This window comes from Gavia stellata, chromosome 5, assembly GCF_030936135.1.
Source record: "Gavia stellata isolate bGavSte3 chromosome 5, bGavSte3.hap2, whole genome shotgun sequence".
Lineage (NCBI taxonomy): Eukaryota > Metazoa > Chordata > Aves > Gaviiformes > Gaviidae > Gavia > Gavia stellata.
The window spans coordinates 40,118,367-40,135,675 of record NC_082598.1 but is presented as its reverse complement, the minus strand read 5'-3'; the positions used below and the strand labels follow the sequence as shown (position 1 = coordinate 40,135,675).

Here is a 17,309-nt window from a genome sequence, read left to right as displayed (position 1 = left end):
AAAAGTTTATCAGTCTGAGGGAGAACGTCCTAGTTTTTTAGGAACTACTGACCTAACTAGCTGAAATGTGCATAAATAAAAGTTACTATAGATCCAGAAATCTTAGCCCAAACAGTGAACAATATGAGGGTAAAAGATACACTGTGTATTAAAACTGATGAATAAATAAGCTTACAGTACCATTGCATTCAAGCAGTTATTTGGGAAGCTATGGTAAACTGTTGCTTAAATTCTTGAATATTGCTTAATTCTAAAACTGGCAGTAGTGGAAATTAGCAAAGGTATTTTAAGAATAACTCGGATTCCTAGAACATATAGCTATGTTTTACACTGTGAATTCATAATTATTTTTATGCACAATATATCAAATTTCTCTTTCCTGTCTCTTCCTTTCCTTGACTATTTTAACACTGCCAATTTTTAATCTGATACCATATTATCAAGAAATTCAAGTTCGATTTCCTTATTTTCTTTTTTATTTCACTCTAAGCCTTATGATATGGTCAATATCAATTGGAATTATGATCACTCTTTTTAAAAATTCCTATTAGACCCTCACAATTACTTAAAGTTCCCTTATACACACTTGTATTATGAAAAAATTAGGAAAATATGGCACAGACAATAGCAGTCCTAAACACTTCTTTGATAACAGAGTTGGTTCCTCATTGCTGAAAATGTCAGTGCCCGGCAACTTAAATACCTCCTAAGTACTTCTCTATGCAAACCCTTACAATTATATCTTTGTCTTCAGTATCTTAGTACAGGACAATAATTCTGTCACCTGTAGTTCCTCCATTGCCTCCTATTTCAGCTACCTATAAACTTCTCTTTACAAAGTTAGATGTAAAGTTTACTCCTCCCCCTCCTTTCAGTCCCCTGTTCCCTGTCGTAAACAATTAGCCCTCAGTATCCAGTTACCTTGTGACAGGACAGCAAAAGTCAGAGTACGTCAAGCCTTAAACACTCGCATAAAACAAATAGGGCAGATAAACAAGAAAAGGTATTTTAGATCAGCTGATTAGAGTGCAGAAAGAACAAAAATAGCTTCAACACCCTTGTGTTAACCCATGCAAGACAATAAAGTGCCACTAACATAAGCATGCATTTATATTACAGCTAGGAAAAAAACCCAAAACAGTTTAGCGCTAGAACATCATAAATTGGGTCAGCTTAGCATACTTCAGTACACGGTTTCTGAAATGGCTGCTATACTAACCTTGGCTGGTGAGAATACCCCAGCTAGCTTTTCGTTTCGCAGGACACTCCCCTATACTTTCTAGCCGTCTTTTGGGGAGATTCTGGCTCCTCTGAACAGCAGTGTTTGTTGCCATTATCTGTTTCTTGAGGACAGCCTGTCTGTCATTGGTGCAGGTACTCTGGTCTGACGAACATCCACAAATGGATTTCTACTACCTGTTTTCCTCCCTACGCTTTTTCACAAAGGATCTTGCTGTACTTACTGTAGAATGGCTACAACACTGAAATCCATTCAGCAACATTTACTAGCTTGGACTAGTGAGTACGTAGTGGGGGAAGGGAAGGACTGCTCTAGCATTTTCTATTTTTAAAACAGAGAAAGAATCAGCTTAGCTACAGCATGAGTCTTAACTATTTACATGATTTAAATGGAAAGAAGGTGTTAATTTTTTAATCATTTAACCAAAAAAGAAACAGATTCTTAAAGCATAAGTATTCAATGCTTTGTTGCTTGAACAACAAGCAACCTAAACCAGAAAAACCAAAACTCTTTTGTCAGAATGGCAATTCTTTTAATAATAGAAAGAATAATTATTACTGCGTCAGGCTTCACTCATATGTAAATTGCAGTTAAGAGAGATTTTGGAATTCAGAACCATGAAATTACGAAGCACTTGCGTTTTTTTTGTGGTTTAGGTGTTTCTTTAAATAGGGGACAAGGTACACTACAGATGCCAACTAGAAACTACATGCTGAATAAATAAAAGCATGGTTTGACTACCAAAAAAAAAAATTTCACTGGTTATTTTGAAAGTCTGATCCCATTATGAAAGTAAGACTGTAGTCTTGCCAGAAGCAGCACAAGTCAATATATTTTTTAAATAGTAACAAAAACAAGAGCAACCAACTAGTGGTAGAATTTTTTTATTTGTTACTATGTATCACACCGATACAATACCACAGAAATCTGCAGGGAGAAGCAATCCACGATAAAATTCCAGCATGGATAAAGAGGACAGTGATTTCTCTGTACAAATACCATGTTCAGATGCTGTCTTTACCTCCCTGCCACTTCCTTCTAGTATTTCTTCACTATCCTCTTCTACTGATATAAAAACTAGCCATTTGTAAACTTGCTAAAAGGAAATTAACATTACTGGGTTTCATTAATACTACTCCTTTCAGGTACCTGACAAAAATTAATCTCTAAGATGTTGAAATAATACACAGGTATTTAATGAAATTTTCTATATCCCTCTTGTTTTTCTTTATGAGAAAATCAGAGGCAAGATTATAGTTAGGTAGGGTAAGGGGATGAAGAAGGAGCAGCTGCAAATTTCACCTTGAAATTACAGCACATGAGAACTGCCTTACTGGAATGGCACTACACTCTTTACAGAACAGAAGCAGGTGGGCTACTGCTATCCTCGCAAGAGAAAACAAAACTTCACTCTTCCAGCTGTTATGCTGCTTTCAGAAATTTGTTTTCTTCAGGTTTTATCTAGCTGAATGAACCAGAATATCTCACAGACTGAAATCAAACATTTCTACACATCTAGCAATCAGACTCTGCAAGTAAGTCTTGAACAGAGCTTTCGCTAAAGGGCTGATTATAAAAGGGCACATTATAAATACATCACTTTAATACTAGACTTACTTGTTAAATTGTAGTGTTTTCATCAAATAAAGAAATATTGCAAGATGAATTAACAGGAAAGCTTACTAAGGACGTGTAAACATGTGTCTGTATCAGGAAGACATCACCATTATTCTCCAGGTGAGAAATAACTGATGACAATTTCTGTACTTGCCATGGCACTGAGCCTCATCTCAGTTTTATACTTCCTTCCCATTTGGAATGGAATCCCAGGACTTTCAGGAGAAGGTGGTGAGGATCAGGATCTAGCAAAGCATTTTGCACTGCAGGGCAGGGATTGACAGCGGGCTGGGAAGACAAGACGTACATGTTTTTGTAGGAGTTTTGTGGGTGAGGCTGTCAGCTGAGAATGAAGCTGGGTCCTTCTAGAGGAGTGGTACAAACCTGGAAGTAGTTCATACAGCTTGCTTGCCACAAATATTCCAGCGCCCCTGTTTATTATTCTCTTTTACTAGTCTCAGAGGCGTGACATGCAGGAGTGTGGAAACCAGCAGATACACAGACAGCTGCCATGGCTTCAAAGAGGAAAACTCTAAGGGGAGTCAACAACACGTGCTCACTCTCATCCAGAGAACTCCAAAGGAAGCAATGAGCTACCAAATGGAGTCAGACTACCCCCAAAATCTAGACTACACTTCAAGGCAAGGGTACTAGGAAAAGTATCTGTATTCCATAGACACCTGCCACTCATTAAGTTACTTTCAATACTTTGGAGGACATCAGAATGTGATGCATAAAAACATGCACTATCTTTTTTCATGCTTTAAAGAAGGTAAAGCTTGTCCCATTCAGGGCTCTAGAAGCAACTTTGCACTAAATTCTGCTAGGCAGAACTATTCATCCTCCAGGCAAAAGCCATTCAAAAGTCCTATTGAAACAGTACATAAAAAAGTGAAAGCTAGACCAACATCAGAAATCAACTGGAAATGTATTAAAAATATAATTGAGTTGTTGATCTAAAGAGAGGATGAACATACAGTTAAAACCGTGGAGTAAGACTGAAGAACTCACTATTTCACTTCCAACTCTGACATGGAATTGCTATGTGATCTTCCTCATGTCAGCCATCCATGCACTGGGTTACATTAGCTACAAAATAAAAATCAGTATCTCTTGACTTCAGTAGGTAATAAAACTGTTAATATTTGAAACTACTTAAGCTTGGTACTCAGATTCTGTTCCTCAGATTTTTCTCTATAGAAGACACTCAAACACTTCCAAAATCCACCAGAAAACAGAAATCTAAGTAGATATCCAAGTATGTAGAAAATACAGTACACCATTACTCTACCTGCCTTGGTACACAAGCAATTAGGACAGTATTCATATTCTAGCTATTCACAGAAGCAATGCAGTTACCTGCAAAAAAGCAGCCAGAGGAAGGGGCAAACACTAGTCTCACAGTAAGAAAACTGGAGGATTTTGCTGATGAGTTTGGAATTCTGACTTAATTTAGCAGACAAGCTTTAAATAAACCACTGCATTGCTTTCCACTAATATTTAATTCTATTCAACTTCTATAACCCAGGGGAAAAACTGTTAAAGGAAACTTTCAAGTAATTTTCTTCACAATCTTTTTTATCCAAATTTTTATAAAAAGAAATGTCAGTACAGTTTCAACACTTCTATGTCAGCAAATAGGTCTGAGCTTACAGGGGCAGCAGTTCTTAACAGGTCGGAATGAAAATGGAAAGAAATTTTTGTTGCATTCTATTTTGAACATTGTTCTTAAGGCAACAAAGATGTAATTGTGGTAAGACACAAAAAATGTGTTAAGAAAAACAATGATAAAAAACCCCCTGCACCTTTCAACACATGATGCAGCCCAATGCAATACAGTCCAAACTCCAATAGCAACAATTTATCTTAGGAAAAATTGGACAAAATTGCACTATTTTCAAACGTCACAGATCAGCATTTTGTGTGCAACCCTCCTCAGGTTAGCCACCTCGCTTCCCAAACTGTTCTGTACTCTCAGATTCACTCTACTTTATGACCAGGACTATTATGGGGTCACAGTGATTGCACGAAACTTGCCACACTGAATTCTGGAACAGGACTAGAAATCGCCTTCTCCTGCTGATGTGATCCATAGACTACAGCCATGAAGTTGAAACAATAGATAGGCTCCCTAGATGTCAGTGCCAGCACCTCAAGAGTTGCCTGTCATTTGACATTGCCAGCAACTAACCAGCAGAGATCTTGAACACTCCTCCCTGTAGGAGAAGCCAAGACAAAGCAAGTTCTAGAAATAATTACAGAAACGTGGTAACCAACAAAAACATGGTATCCTAAAAGGCCACAGTTACATCCTGCAGTGCCGGCTCAACACCAAGGAAGTTAAATGTGCCATGAAACTACAGTGATAAAGCTCTAACAGCAGGACAGGGAAAGTACTTGAACAACTTCTTTTTTTTTTTTTTTTAAACAGATTCTTGCATCAAGCCATACTTCATGGCGGATCAATGATATTTTAAGTCATTAACAGTCAACCGGAAGCTTAGGCATTACCCAGATGTCACCAACCAGTCCTCTGTCCTCCACATCTTGACAAATGCCAGCAGATATGTAGATAATACTTAAAACGTCATTAGTTATTTAAGCATAAACTGACATTTCTCTATGCCACTATAAGCACTAAAAAAGCTTATTACACGCTCCTGCACTTTATACAGTATCAGCACTGTCTCTTAGCTGGAAATTCATATTACTATTATTATTAAGGTAGCAACAGCATAGATGGCTAGTAGTTTTCCTACCTCTTCCCCTGAGATTTTTACAGTTGTTAGGCCTTGCATCCTTGGATGCTGGGAATCAGAATGGAAAGTTTAGAAAAGATTTAAAATTCTGATATGATAAAGGCTCTGTCTCAGCCACCACTAAAGTAAAATACGGAACAATGATACATTTACTACATTTCTTGGCTTGTGGATTTGCAATGTGTACCCGCCAGACCTCTTCATGCAGACAGGCAGTGGTAACACAGAACAGTTGCTAATATGTGGGCTAAAGGAAAACAAATCACAGCAGTCATGCTGATGAATCTAGCCAAATCCAAGCAGGCCTGGGCTTCAGATATTGACACAAAAGAAAGACACAAGGCATGAAACCAGTAGTCAGCATGGGAGTGGTGTAGAGCGCTACAGAGTGAATCTTCAGCCAATTACCATGAAAGAACAGCCATAAAGAGAGACGTATCTATTGCCAGAAAGACTCTAGACATGGCAGAGAGTAACATCCACTAGTGCAACAGATGCAGCATGCCATAATGGATTTATGACCAACCAGCCAGCATTGCTGCAATCATGAACAGAGCTCAGCACTTAGGCATGTACTGCATTCCCCCAAAGCCATCATCATCCAGTCCTGGCAGAAGTTCACTCGCTGCTTGCCTGCATTGCAAATATTTGAGAACATCCCCTACAAGAGAGGAGTGTGAATAGCAGAACCCTGGCTGAGGGGAGGAACATCACCTTCAGGGAGCTATGCTATTTTGGTCCTCCCCTGTTGCTTTACACCCCACTGCTGCAAAAATGACCAGTGCAGATGGCATTTCTGAGCTTGCCCCAATCCAGTACTGGAGTTTCCTAACGGCTTTTCTTTAACAACAGTTGTCTTTAAGGCCTTGCAGGCAGATTGCTCCAGGATTATCTTTCAGTCTTATTGCTATGCACCTTTAAAAATCCAGGTTTTAAGCTACATCAGAGTTCACAATGTTTCATTTTGTACTTGTTTGTAGTTCAAAAGCTTATTATTCATTTAATCCAGAAAAATAAGGAAATCAATTTAAGGGGATTTCCATGTGAGTTAACTTAAGACTGTGCACATCAAGCAAGCCAATAGGACCTAGGTTGGTGACAAATTAAGGTCTATCTTCAGAAAAGACACATTTCAAGGAGGCACACATAAACAATACTGATCATGAAATACAGCTTGTAGTGATGCTCTTCTCAACGAGATCCCGACATACGAATACAGACAGGAGTGGGGGAAAAAAAACCAAACACAAAGGAATCCACATGATAGGATATCTCAGTTCCTTTCAGGGAAGCAAGTATGCAAACAGGCTCCAGCCGATATATTCACTAGAAATTTCTGTAGCCTCAAAGATTTTCTTTAAGGTGAGGGAAAAGTCAATGCTTCCCAACAGATGTGCTTGTTTTTTGTTGCTGCAAACAGGTCAGGGCTCTGGCCATGTCAGTCTAGTTGCACCATATAACTCTCACCAAAATCCCTTTAAGGTAGATTATTTTCTTCAGAGGAGAACAGTTCTGGTATCTTCCTGATATATGGTGTCATTTGCTTCATTCTATGCAAGTGTCTTCTTGAGATTTATTTTGAAGTATGACTCTTCTTTGGCAGTTATCTGTCATACTAGGCAGAGTTTTTTAGCATATAAGAGAAGGTGGTGAGCTCCGTCAAAAAAACCCTCCCTTCTGAACTTTCAAAAAAGAACATTCACACTATCTTAAGCATTTTTACACCATTAGCTTACGTGCTGCATATGAAAAACAAAAGCTACATATGGTGACTTACACCAAGTGGTAGGGTGAATAGGTATGCCATACAATATTCCTATCATTACTAAATGAATCTCTATTGTATCCAGGAAGCCAGTAGAGGTCTTATATGGCTTTTATTAATAGAACTGTGATCTCTGTGGAATGCAAGTTGAGAAAATGCCTCATGCCTATCTTCCCTACCTAACAACTGTTGCTGAGTGACATTATCAATTGCAACTCGTTAGAATAAAATAATAGGAAAACTTTGCTCTAATCATTCACTACAGTTCAAAATGTAATCAAACTTTCCAAACAGCAGATCTCTAACAGTGAAACATAGCATTATTTCCTATTTATGAGTTGTATTTATTGAACCTGTTTCTTGGGTCCACCCAAGCAGTGTACAAGAAAAAGAAGGAAACAGAAGGCTTTATACTATTTGCAAGTCTCATAATCCTGAAAGGAGATGAGGACTCCGGTCTTGAACTACCACAATGCCATGGATGGTTTAATTTAGGGCAACTAGGAATAACTAATATACTGAGCATTCCTACCATGCCTGGCCAAGGCAGATATAGCAAAGATGGGTAGCTTAGAACTTGCTATGTTCATACAAGAATTGACTTTTCTTTTTGAACTTAGAAGAAATCAGAGTATATTCACCTCTCCAGTTCTGCAAAACCAGTATAATGTATTTTGAGAAGCTATACTCAAATACTACAAATACAAATTCTGCTTTCAAATAACTTCCAAATATTACTTTAAAATAGTTATGCATAACGTGATATTCTATGAAAATTTTTGCAAAGAGAGTTGACATAATTAAAAAATAGGATATTAAAGAAAAAGCATTTTATGTTGTCAGAACTACTTAGCTTGTGCATCAGACCCCAGGTATCTTTAAGTGCATGACTAGTTGTTTGTCGTTTATGCTGTATTAACTTCTGCAAAATTATTCTTTCATAAGAAAGTTCCTCTATACCACTATCTGCTTGCAGCTAAAAGCATTTTGACAGTTGCCAAGTATCAGGTTTAATTTTGATAAAATATACTCTTTTTGCCTTATAAAAAGGTTTATGAATGGGAACTATACCTCCTTGTATAAAGTTATGTGCATTATCAAAGTATTTACTCTTCCATACAAACTAGCTTTTACCAGTATTTGACAGTAGAGTTTGTATCTTACAGACCCAAAACACCTGACAATGAATTAACTCTTAAGATCTGATAGACATTTACACTTTGAAATCACTTCATACCACAGCACTACCACCTCATCCTAGAGCAACTGAACTATAAAACTCAGCTGACGCTCCAACTCAGCGCTTGTATATGCAGAGCACTTTCACGATATGACCAGCTAGTTGGTATAGTAGGAAGAGTCTAGAGGCTGCTTTTGATCCTTTGGTTTGTATCCAGCAACAGCTGTACAAAAGGCTGAGTTATTAACTCTTCACAGGTCTGGAAATACAGTGAGAGAAGAAATCTTACTGTGCAGATCACTGTCACTGCAGATAGCCTGCTAAGGAGCTAATTATACCCAAAGTTAATTTGCAATTAAGTTCATTTTTGTAGGTCAGTTTGTAGGGCACAGAATATTAAAATGGAATAAACATATATGTGCTATGACTTTTTCCATAAAGAAAGAAATTAATAAAATGTTGACTTTTGCGAATTTTCTAGTGTAATGAATAAATACATGTTCACTTCAACACAATAAAAAAAGAAAAGCTAGGCACCATAACCTATTTACAACACAGCTATAGCCCCTGATTGCAAAGCACTTAGCTCTAAACAACTAATCAGTCCCTTTCAATTCAATGGGGCAAGAATGTGTATATGACTGTTTACAAAATCAGTGTCGAAGTTAAAAATAATCCAGTAAATGGGACCTTTATAGTAGAATGAATCCTGTTTTCATTTAATTATTTTATGGTAGTAATACCACGGTCTTCACTGAAAAAAGAATTCAATTCTGACAATTTATTAAGACATGGGTCTTTACTCCACTTTAAACAAATGTAAAAGACTGCAGAGTTCTGTCCTGCATTTGGTGCTGTTCAGTTTTTTGATATTGTGCATGATAGATTATTATATTTATTTTTATAAAACCAATAGATGACACTAAACTGCAGGTGCTGCAACTGCTCAGAGGGAAACAATTGAAAACAGACTTGAGCAAAATGGAGAAATTGTCTGATATCAAGAGCACAAAGTTAGCTGAAGGCCAATACAAAGTAATTACACTTAAGAGACGAAAAAGCAAATGCATAGTACAGTTACTCTCTTTTAACATGGGGTTTATAGCAGGCTACAGACTGTATCCTTAATACTTTATTGTTGGGAAGAAAAAAAAAAAGAAGAGGCAAAAACCCCCATCATTCCAGGAGGTATTACATAGGGTATCATATACATGGCACATGACATAACTGTTCCACTTTTATACAACTAATAGTTCCACTGGTTGCACTAATAAATTCTCAGCTGGAGCACTCTGTTTAATGTGGGGAATTAGACATCTATAAAGATGTCTATGAACTGTGTATGAACTCGCACAAGTCCAAAGGAGAGCAACTACAGTAATTCCAGGTCTAGAAAACAAGACTTAGGAGGACAGACTAAGTTAAATCCTTTTTTTCTTTATTCTAGAAAAGACAAAAACAGTACAGGTAGGAAGATGCATGATAACAGTCTTTAAATTGATTACTTTTCATACAGGAGAAAAACTGATAAATACCTTAATCAAATTTTATGCAGAAATAAAGATTTAGGTAGGTCTTGGGGGGAGTGGGAAGCATTCTAGTGATGAGAATAGCAAAAGTGGTAATTGGTTGCATAAGGACACTGCAGAAATCACTATTACTGAGCATTTTAAAAACGGGTCAGACAAACATTTGCTGGACAACCCATGTATATTTGATCCTAGAGCATCCAAATTACCTCTCAAGGTGCCTTTCAGCTGTACACAAGGAAAGTTTTACTCAGACTTCATCTCCATAAACAAATTAATGTGACTTACAATTAGTAGAGATTTTATACGCACTTTTCTGGTCTTAGCTGATACTGAACACTGATCTAGTTCTTATATTTCAATGCCACATACACAGTACAATAATTTCTAATGAATTATTGGGATGCTATCCCTATCCAGCTGTTCATGTACATATGAGATCCAAAGGATAGATTTAACACAGTAGATTGGTGACTATCCATACTGGGGAGAAAATATTCCTGAAATATTAAGAAACAAAATATGACCTGTTTCACTAATATCTAGCAACAAGACCACAGTAGGCAGATGACACAGGTAAAGCTGTCTCCTTGTATTCAACAAAGAACAAGCCACAAAACAAAGTAAGTCATCCATGAAATGTGTGATCCCTGGGCCTGAAATCCTGTACTGACCTATATACCTTCAGTTTGATAAAAGGAGTTCCACCAAGTACTACTGCTCAGTACCTAAAATGTCCTCAATTATACAGACTTTGTAAAAGAAAGTCTCATTTTAACTCAAGAGCTCAATTCAGTAAACATGAAATAATGCTTGTGCCTAGTAGCACATTATTTCCAAAGGCTCTTTTCTTCTTCAAAATTATATCACTCTATCCTAGTCAAGCCTTTTATAATAGCAAAAAGTAATTTTGTAGTATTACAAGTAAACTGAAAATATCAACACTAACAGAATTTTAAGAGTATGTAATCAGGTTAAAACTAGAAAATGAAAACTAACATTTCCTCTAATTAGAATTACTTCTTGAAACACTATAAACTTCAATTAGGCAATGATAGGCTATTTTTCTGGTTTGAGTTTTTTCTTTTCTGCTGAGGCTTCTCTATTGCTTAATAAACAGAACAGGATCACTAATTAGGAGGATACTCACAATTTAATTTTATCATTTAATGTTACAAGCTGTAACTTCACATTACTTTTTGTACATCATCTAGATATTACTTTGAACAGGATATTTTGTTACATGGTATTGTGTAAACTCTAATGAGGTATCTCTGTACTGTATTTCACAAACATAAACAAACCAAATTCCACAACATGGTGTGAGTCGAGACAGTATCATGCCCCCTTCTACAAACGCAGAACAAAGGTATTGAAAAGATGAGATAAAATAGTAATTTTGAGGACCCTTATTTGCATCCCAAAGAGCAAGGATTGGTCCCGTTAATCACAACAAATGGCTGAATTTGCAGATTATATATCACTAGCTGAACATGTGCTTAGGACTGTTCCAAATTCAGACCCAAACACTGCGAGTTGGGCAGTGAAAAATTAAGACACACTGTTCTCAAGTTGTAAAAAGTACAGTTTAAACACAAAATAGTTGCATTAACTATTTCCTTTTAATAAACCAGAAATTCTACCGTACATTTGAGTCTTTAAATCAATATAAACCTCTGCTACCCGAGCAAAACAGTAACCTGCAAGAGTGATAGATTTTCATCTTTTGCATGGGCCATCTACTAGAATGCCGAATATACATCTATTTAGATACAATAATTCAGACATTTGACTAACGACCAAACTAAAGTCTCCTGGATTCAGCAACAGGTAACATCAGAGACTATTTTACTTTCCAACCTGATGAATGTTATTCCCTTCCCTCTAGTTTTTCCCAGTCTTTTTGCTTCCTTGCTCGGATTCTGTGTCAGTCTTCCCAGAATGAGCTGCCTTAGAGCTAGCCATCAGTTTTTGACCAAAAAAAAAAAAAAACCAAACTTGATTTCAAGTGAGGGCTACCACATTCACTGTGACTATTTCTGCCAGTGGGAAAGACAGTCAGTCCTTTCCATCCTACTGTAGTGAATACACATACATACACCCCCGCATACATATATATATGTACACATACTCACACACAAACACACATGCATAATAGTTCAAACGATGCGATTAATGTACTCAGAGGTAAAAACCCTGGGTTTCAGAACTTCCTCTCTAAATTGTGCAGAGAACACATAATATAAATCCACCTCAAGTAAATCTTCTGCAAAGCAAGCTAATTCCTGCTTTAGGATGTAAGCCTCTCTCTCTGGTTTGCAAATTTAAAAACATACACACAAAATGTCTAACTTTTGTCCCAACATTGAAGACTGAAAAGATCTTTACACTTGAAACTGTTTCTGGCTTGTTTCTACAGTTTTCCCCCTTGCATTTAACTTGGGTTATTTCTTCTTGTTCACAGTACCTAGGGATGAGTGGTGAAGGCAATAAGAGGCAAGACAAGACTTCCTGTTCCATCACCGAACTCAAACTTCATGTCATCCCAGAATACAAGGAACAACAATCAAAGGCAAGCGAGGCAGCAGGGATCCCAAGTTAAGCAAAAACATGGCTCAGTCATGTAATAGGATACCACAATCGAGAAGAAGAGAGTTTTCTGCATTCTGGGACCCAGAAAAAGACCTGAATGAAAGTGGTACTGGTTCACCACAGATGAGCTTGAGATAACAGTAGTGCCCAGCTCTGCCAAAGTTCTGCTTGAGCAAACAGAAAAAGGAATTTTCACAAGAGCTTTCAACCCAGTAAAATTTTGACAGGTTTCCACACATGCCCAAAATCTCACCCTGACAAAAGCTTCCTGATATGTGCCAAGACACTAGCTAATTCAAAGTACAGGACTATATTTCTCAAATAATTTATTATAAGAACATTTTAATGTAATCAAGAAATAATTCTCAGAAATATCTGGACTAGTTTCACTGAAGTGTTACAAAATAATCACATGCCAAGCGTGGAAAATTTCAACCACAAATGGGTAAGCTGGGGAATCTTAGGAGCAATTTGGAAAATCATCTTAGTTTGGGAAGTATTTGGCAATCTTAAATATAGCCATCTTAAGTATAGGCCTCTCTCCTACCAGGACATTGGCTGTAATACTTGTGTTTTATTCTGAAAATAATATCCTTAAAAAAAAAAAAAAGCTTAAATAATCTAACAACACTCCTTCAGATTATTTTTGTTAAAAAAACACAGCAGAAACTACAGAAAAAAACCACTCACACATATTATTTGACAACCTGAATGTAAATGAGGCTAGCAGATAAATAATTACCTGGGGAAAAACCAGTAACAACAAAAATCCGAAACAGTAGTGATAAAATAGTAAGTACAAATATACCTTGTCCTTGAGGAACTCCATAAAATTCAGCAGCTATCCTTGCTGCTTCCTTACGGTTTCCTTTCACAATGTAGAAATGACTAAGTATAGCAAGGCTGATCTTCACAAAAAGTTTAAAACAAAAAAGGGAAAGTATAGTAAAGTAGACATTGGATAGCTGCTGGGCAAAAGGGCGACTTTCTTCTATGACAGTCATTGCTGCAGCAAAACCTCTCTCAGTGTTTGGGTAGGGCTCTCAAATGTGTTGATAAGATCATATGGCTCCAGCCACGTACTCTTGGGAACAACTGGTCCTGAGGAAAGAAAATATCAGCTGGTCATGATGCTTGCTGCTCAAAATATGACGATTATTTATACTGTACATAGTGTTGAGTTCACTACCGCTCCTGCTAGCCTGGTGATATTCAAGTGGGACGGAATATAACAGACAAAGGTTCCAAGACCCTGGATTGTACTTGTTCCACTTAAAAGGTCTGTTTCATTCCAAATTCTGCATTTCTAATTAATTTATTCACCCTATTAATACATGTTTAAAAATACACTGTCAAAAGTATTATTATTAAGAACTACAATTTCATGTACTAGAACAGGTAACTCAGGTAATCAGTTTTTGCTAAAGTACGTTCTCCTGCTTCTTAAGTACAATTGCTTTTCTGTTACTTCATTTTATGTTAGACTACTATTTCATTTTATGTTAGACTACCATTTTTTTCTTACAAAACTAGAACCACATCAGTAAATACTTGAAATACACATTAATAAAGAAACAGAGATTTAATATATATCAACTTTGACAGTTTCTTATTATTTTGTTCAGGCTGAAGGAAAAGTACAGATGGCTCATAGCATTATACAAAAAACAGTATTCAGAGCAGACTATAAAACTCAAACTCCTAGATATTTTTATAAATAAGATCTCGGAATATATAAAATTAAATTAATTTAAATGTAACGGAAATTAAATAAATGCAATGGTAAACATACAACACTGAAAATTTCTAATGCTTATGGTACACACTTCATTGTGCTGCATCATATTATTTTAAACCTATGACATGATAGGCTTTATTTCTTTGCCAGTTTTAGAGAGGGGAATCAAAATTCCTCAGATCTTTTAAGAATTAATTTGCTTATAGACCATAAAGTTATTACTCAGATCATCAGCAGTTATGCACAAATTGTTCCATTAGTGTGACTAATTGCTGAGTAAATAATGGTGTCACAACATGATACGAACTGAGGAGCTGCAGGACGGAACTAGATTCCTAATTAAGCTATAACCCTAAAATAAAAGAATCATGTCAGCATAGGAGAGGGTCCTGTTCTAAACTTTTATATTTCCTTTTAAATAAAAGAAATAGTGTCTTTAATTATAGTTTAAAATAGTCTACCCATAGTAAACTTAAACTGAAACACCCTTTCTACTCTACCCTGGATTCTCTTGTTGAAAAAACATTTTACAATGCTGGCAACTGTCCATCAGGAACAGAGGGTATGATCCAAATGTCACTGCATCTACAGATCCCCCTGACTTGAATGAACAGCATAGCAGACATTAAGGATATGACACAAAATCATATTTCTGAAAGGAAAGTGTCAAAATAAAGGACCTCGTGTCATCTGGCTCCAGGAGTACCTTATTACAGTAAGAAACTATAATGTTTTCTGGAAACTACATTAAAATAAACCTATATAAATGAAGAAAAGACAATGATAAAAGGAAATGTGCTTTGAAATAAAGATTTTTAGCAGACAGGAACTGAATTGTGCTTATCTTGAGAGAAACAGACATTCAGTCTTTTTCTTTGAAAAAAATTTTAATCCACATAAAAGTCAAAACACTAACTAGAAAAGGCAATTAAAAAGCACTTTAGACTGTAAACTTTATTAGTCTGAGAAAAAATATATGCATTTTCTCCTAAACTTCATTTATAGACATTTTCTCATCCAGCCAAAATAGGAACTGCTCTCCTCATACCTTAGTTAGAAGCAGAAGTGAGTACTTAAAATGCCAAATGAAAATCCCTTTTTATATTTGGCACATTGTTATCCGACACTGAATTGAGGTGTCATGTTTTCCATAAGGATAAATAGTCATTATGTTCTGAGCCACCACTGCCAATTTCCGTTTCAATCATTAACAGAAATGGTATTTTCCTTAGTAACACATCCAGTATTGGAATCTCTTACTTCTTCCATATTTCTACTAGTATTATTAAGCTTAACTCAATCAGCCCACAGAATTCCCCAGCCATCCTAAGTACCTGTTTTGCAAATTTACCGTGCAGAATAAGGAAGAATTGTAATTACCTCATGGAAAATATTTTCTTCTTTATAGTGTTTTACCTGACCCCTTTTTTTCCTGACTCCACCCTGTGTGATCCAGTAACTGTGCTTTCTCATCTGGACTTCTCCCATGTTTTGTTAATGAACAAAATAGTCTTTCTTTGCAGAGGCAAAAATCCAAACAGCAATTACTATAAATAGCAGTTGGAGTCAACAGCAGCGCTCAGAGTTAATCTTCCCCTTACAATACTGTTTCCTGCTTCTTATAACTGCAGTGGATAAAACACTGAAAAGAAATTTCTCAGTTATTAGGTTGTCTTCTTCAGGTTGAATTTTTCTGTAAAGGTTCAACAAAACTAACAAAAAACTTTTCGAAAATAAGGCTGTGGATGCATGTAATATTCTGTAAGTGATCTTTCAAAAATCCTCATTGATCTGTAAAACTTCTGCTTTTAGAAACATCATGAAAATTGAGCAGGATGGTTATTCCCGTATCAAAGCTTGCCTTCTGTCCTCTCAAAAGTTTCCCTCCTTAGCTATAAACTACATAAAAATGAAAGAAATTATGAGTTTTGAAAATTTCAGTTTGTACGTGCTTGTAAGAAGCTGACAAAATTACTCTCCTAATAATATTTCTTCTTTTTTAAAGCTCTATAACTCATATGCGCCAGCTTAACTGGAAACTCTCCCAACTGCACAGAACAACCAAGTTTATCCTAACCTAAGGCTACTAACGCTCTGCAGAAAGTGCCATTACAGCTTGTTGGCAAACCCATGCTACCAGGCACCCAGTCATGAAAACAGAACAACTGTTCAGATGTTAATGCTCACATGGGATTTCGGAAGAATCAACAATATGAATACTGAGGCCTGAAGACAAAATAGCTGAGAGCAAGCCCATGCAGACTGGGAGAACCAGGAACAGAAAGCTACAGATACTGTAATGGAAATCAGAATGTAGAACCATAAGTAAATAAATAAAGGATCTGACAGTTAACGTGATGCTATGAAAGAATGTAAAAAAATTTTCTACTGCATGGCAACATGAAGCAATTGGAGTCTAGTCTTGCAGCAGTGCAGAATGCTGAAAGCTTCCAAATAGAAATGCATCAGCAATATGTAACAAATACACAACATTATAAAAAAATCAAAGCACTTGAAAAGAGCACTGGCTTAATCTGGACATTCACATTTCCTGTATAGTTTTGACTTTTGGGAATGAAATTTCTCCGCCTCATTTCCTCACTTGCAAAATTGGTTTGACCACTCAAGAGGAGTGTTCTGAAGATGACTTCATTGCTGTTAACAAACCAGTCAGATATTCTGGTGAAAACAATACTGAAACTAATTAGGTATCTACTAATGTTTCTTTTAATACAAAATTTGGATAACAAACCTAAATAAAATGAAATATTGAATGTTCATTCATTTAATGGCTACAAAAGGGATAGCATGTAAAATTATTGTTACATTTAAGGTTTTAACATAGCACACAGGAAAACGGCACCAACGTACACTGCAGATAAACAATAT

General features: G+C 36.4%; 1 protein-coding gene across 5 annotated transcripts in view; it reads right to left on the bottom strand.

Moving 5' to 3' along the window:
• The window catches only part of ASB5 (ankyrin repeat and SOCS box containing 5), a 34,277-nt gene that overhangs the window by 14,974 nt on the left and 1,994 nt on the right, over positions 1-17,309 (bottom strand). The window contains exon 2 of one of the 5 annotated variants that reach the window (XM_059817585.1): positions 13,491-13,783. In XM_059817585.1, coding sequence (XP_059673568.1) covers positions 13,491-13,686 — 196 coding nt within the window. In that variant the 5' untranslated portion in view covers positions 13,687-13,783. Of the gene's footprint in view, positions 1-1,219; positions 1,485-13,490; positions 13,788-17,309 lie in introns of those variants that run through there. The other 4 variants (XM_059817586.1, XM_059817588.1, XM_059817587.1 and 1 more) reach the window with 4 other exon arrangements.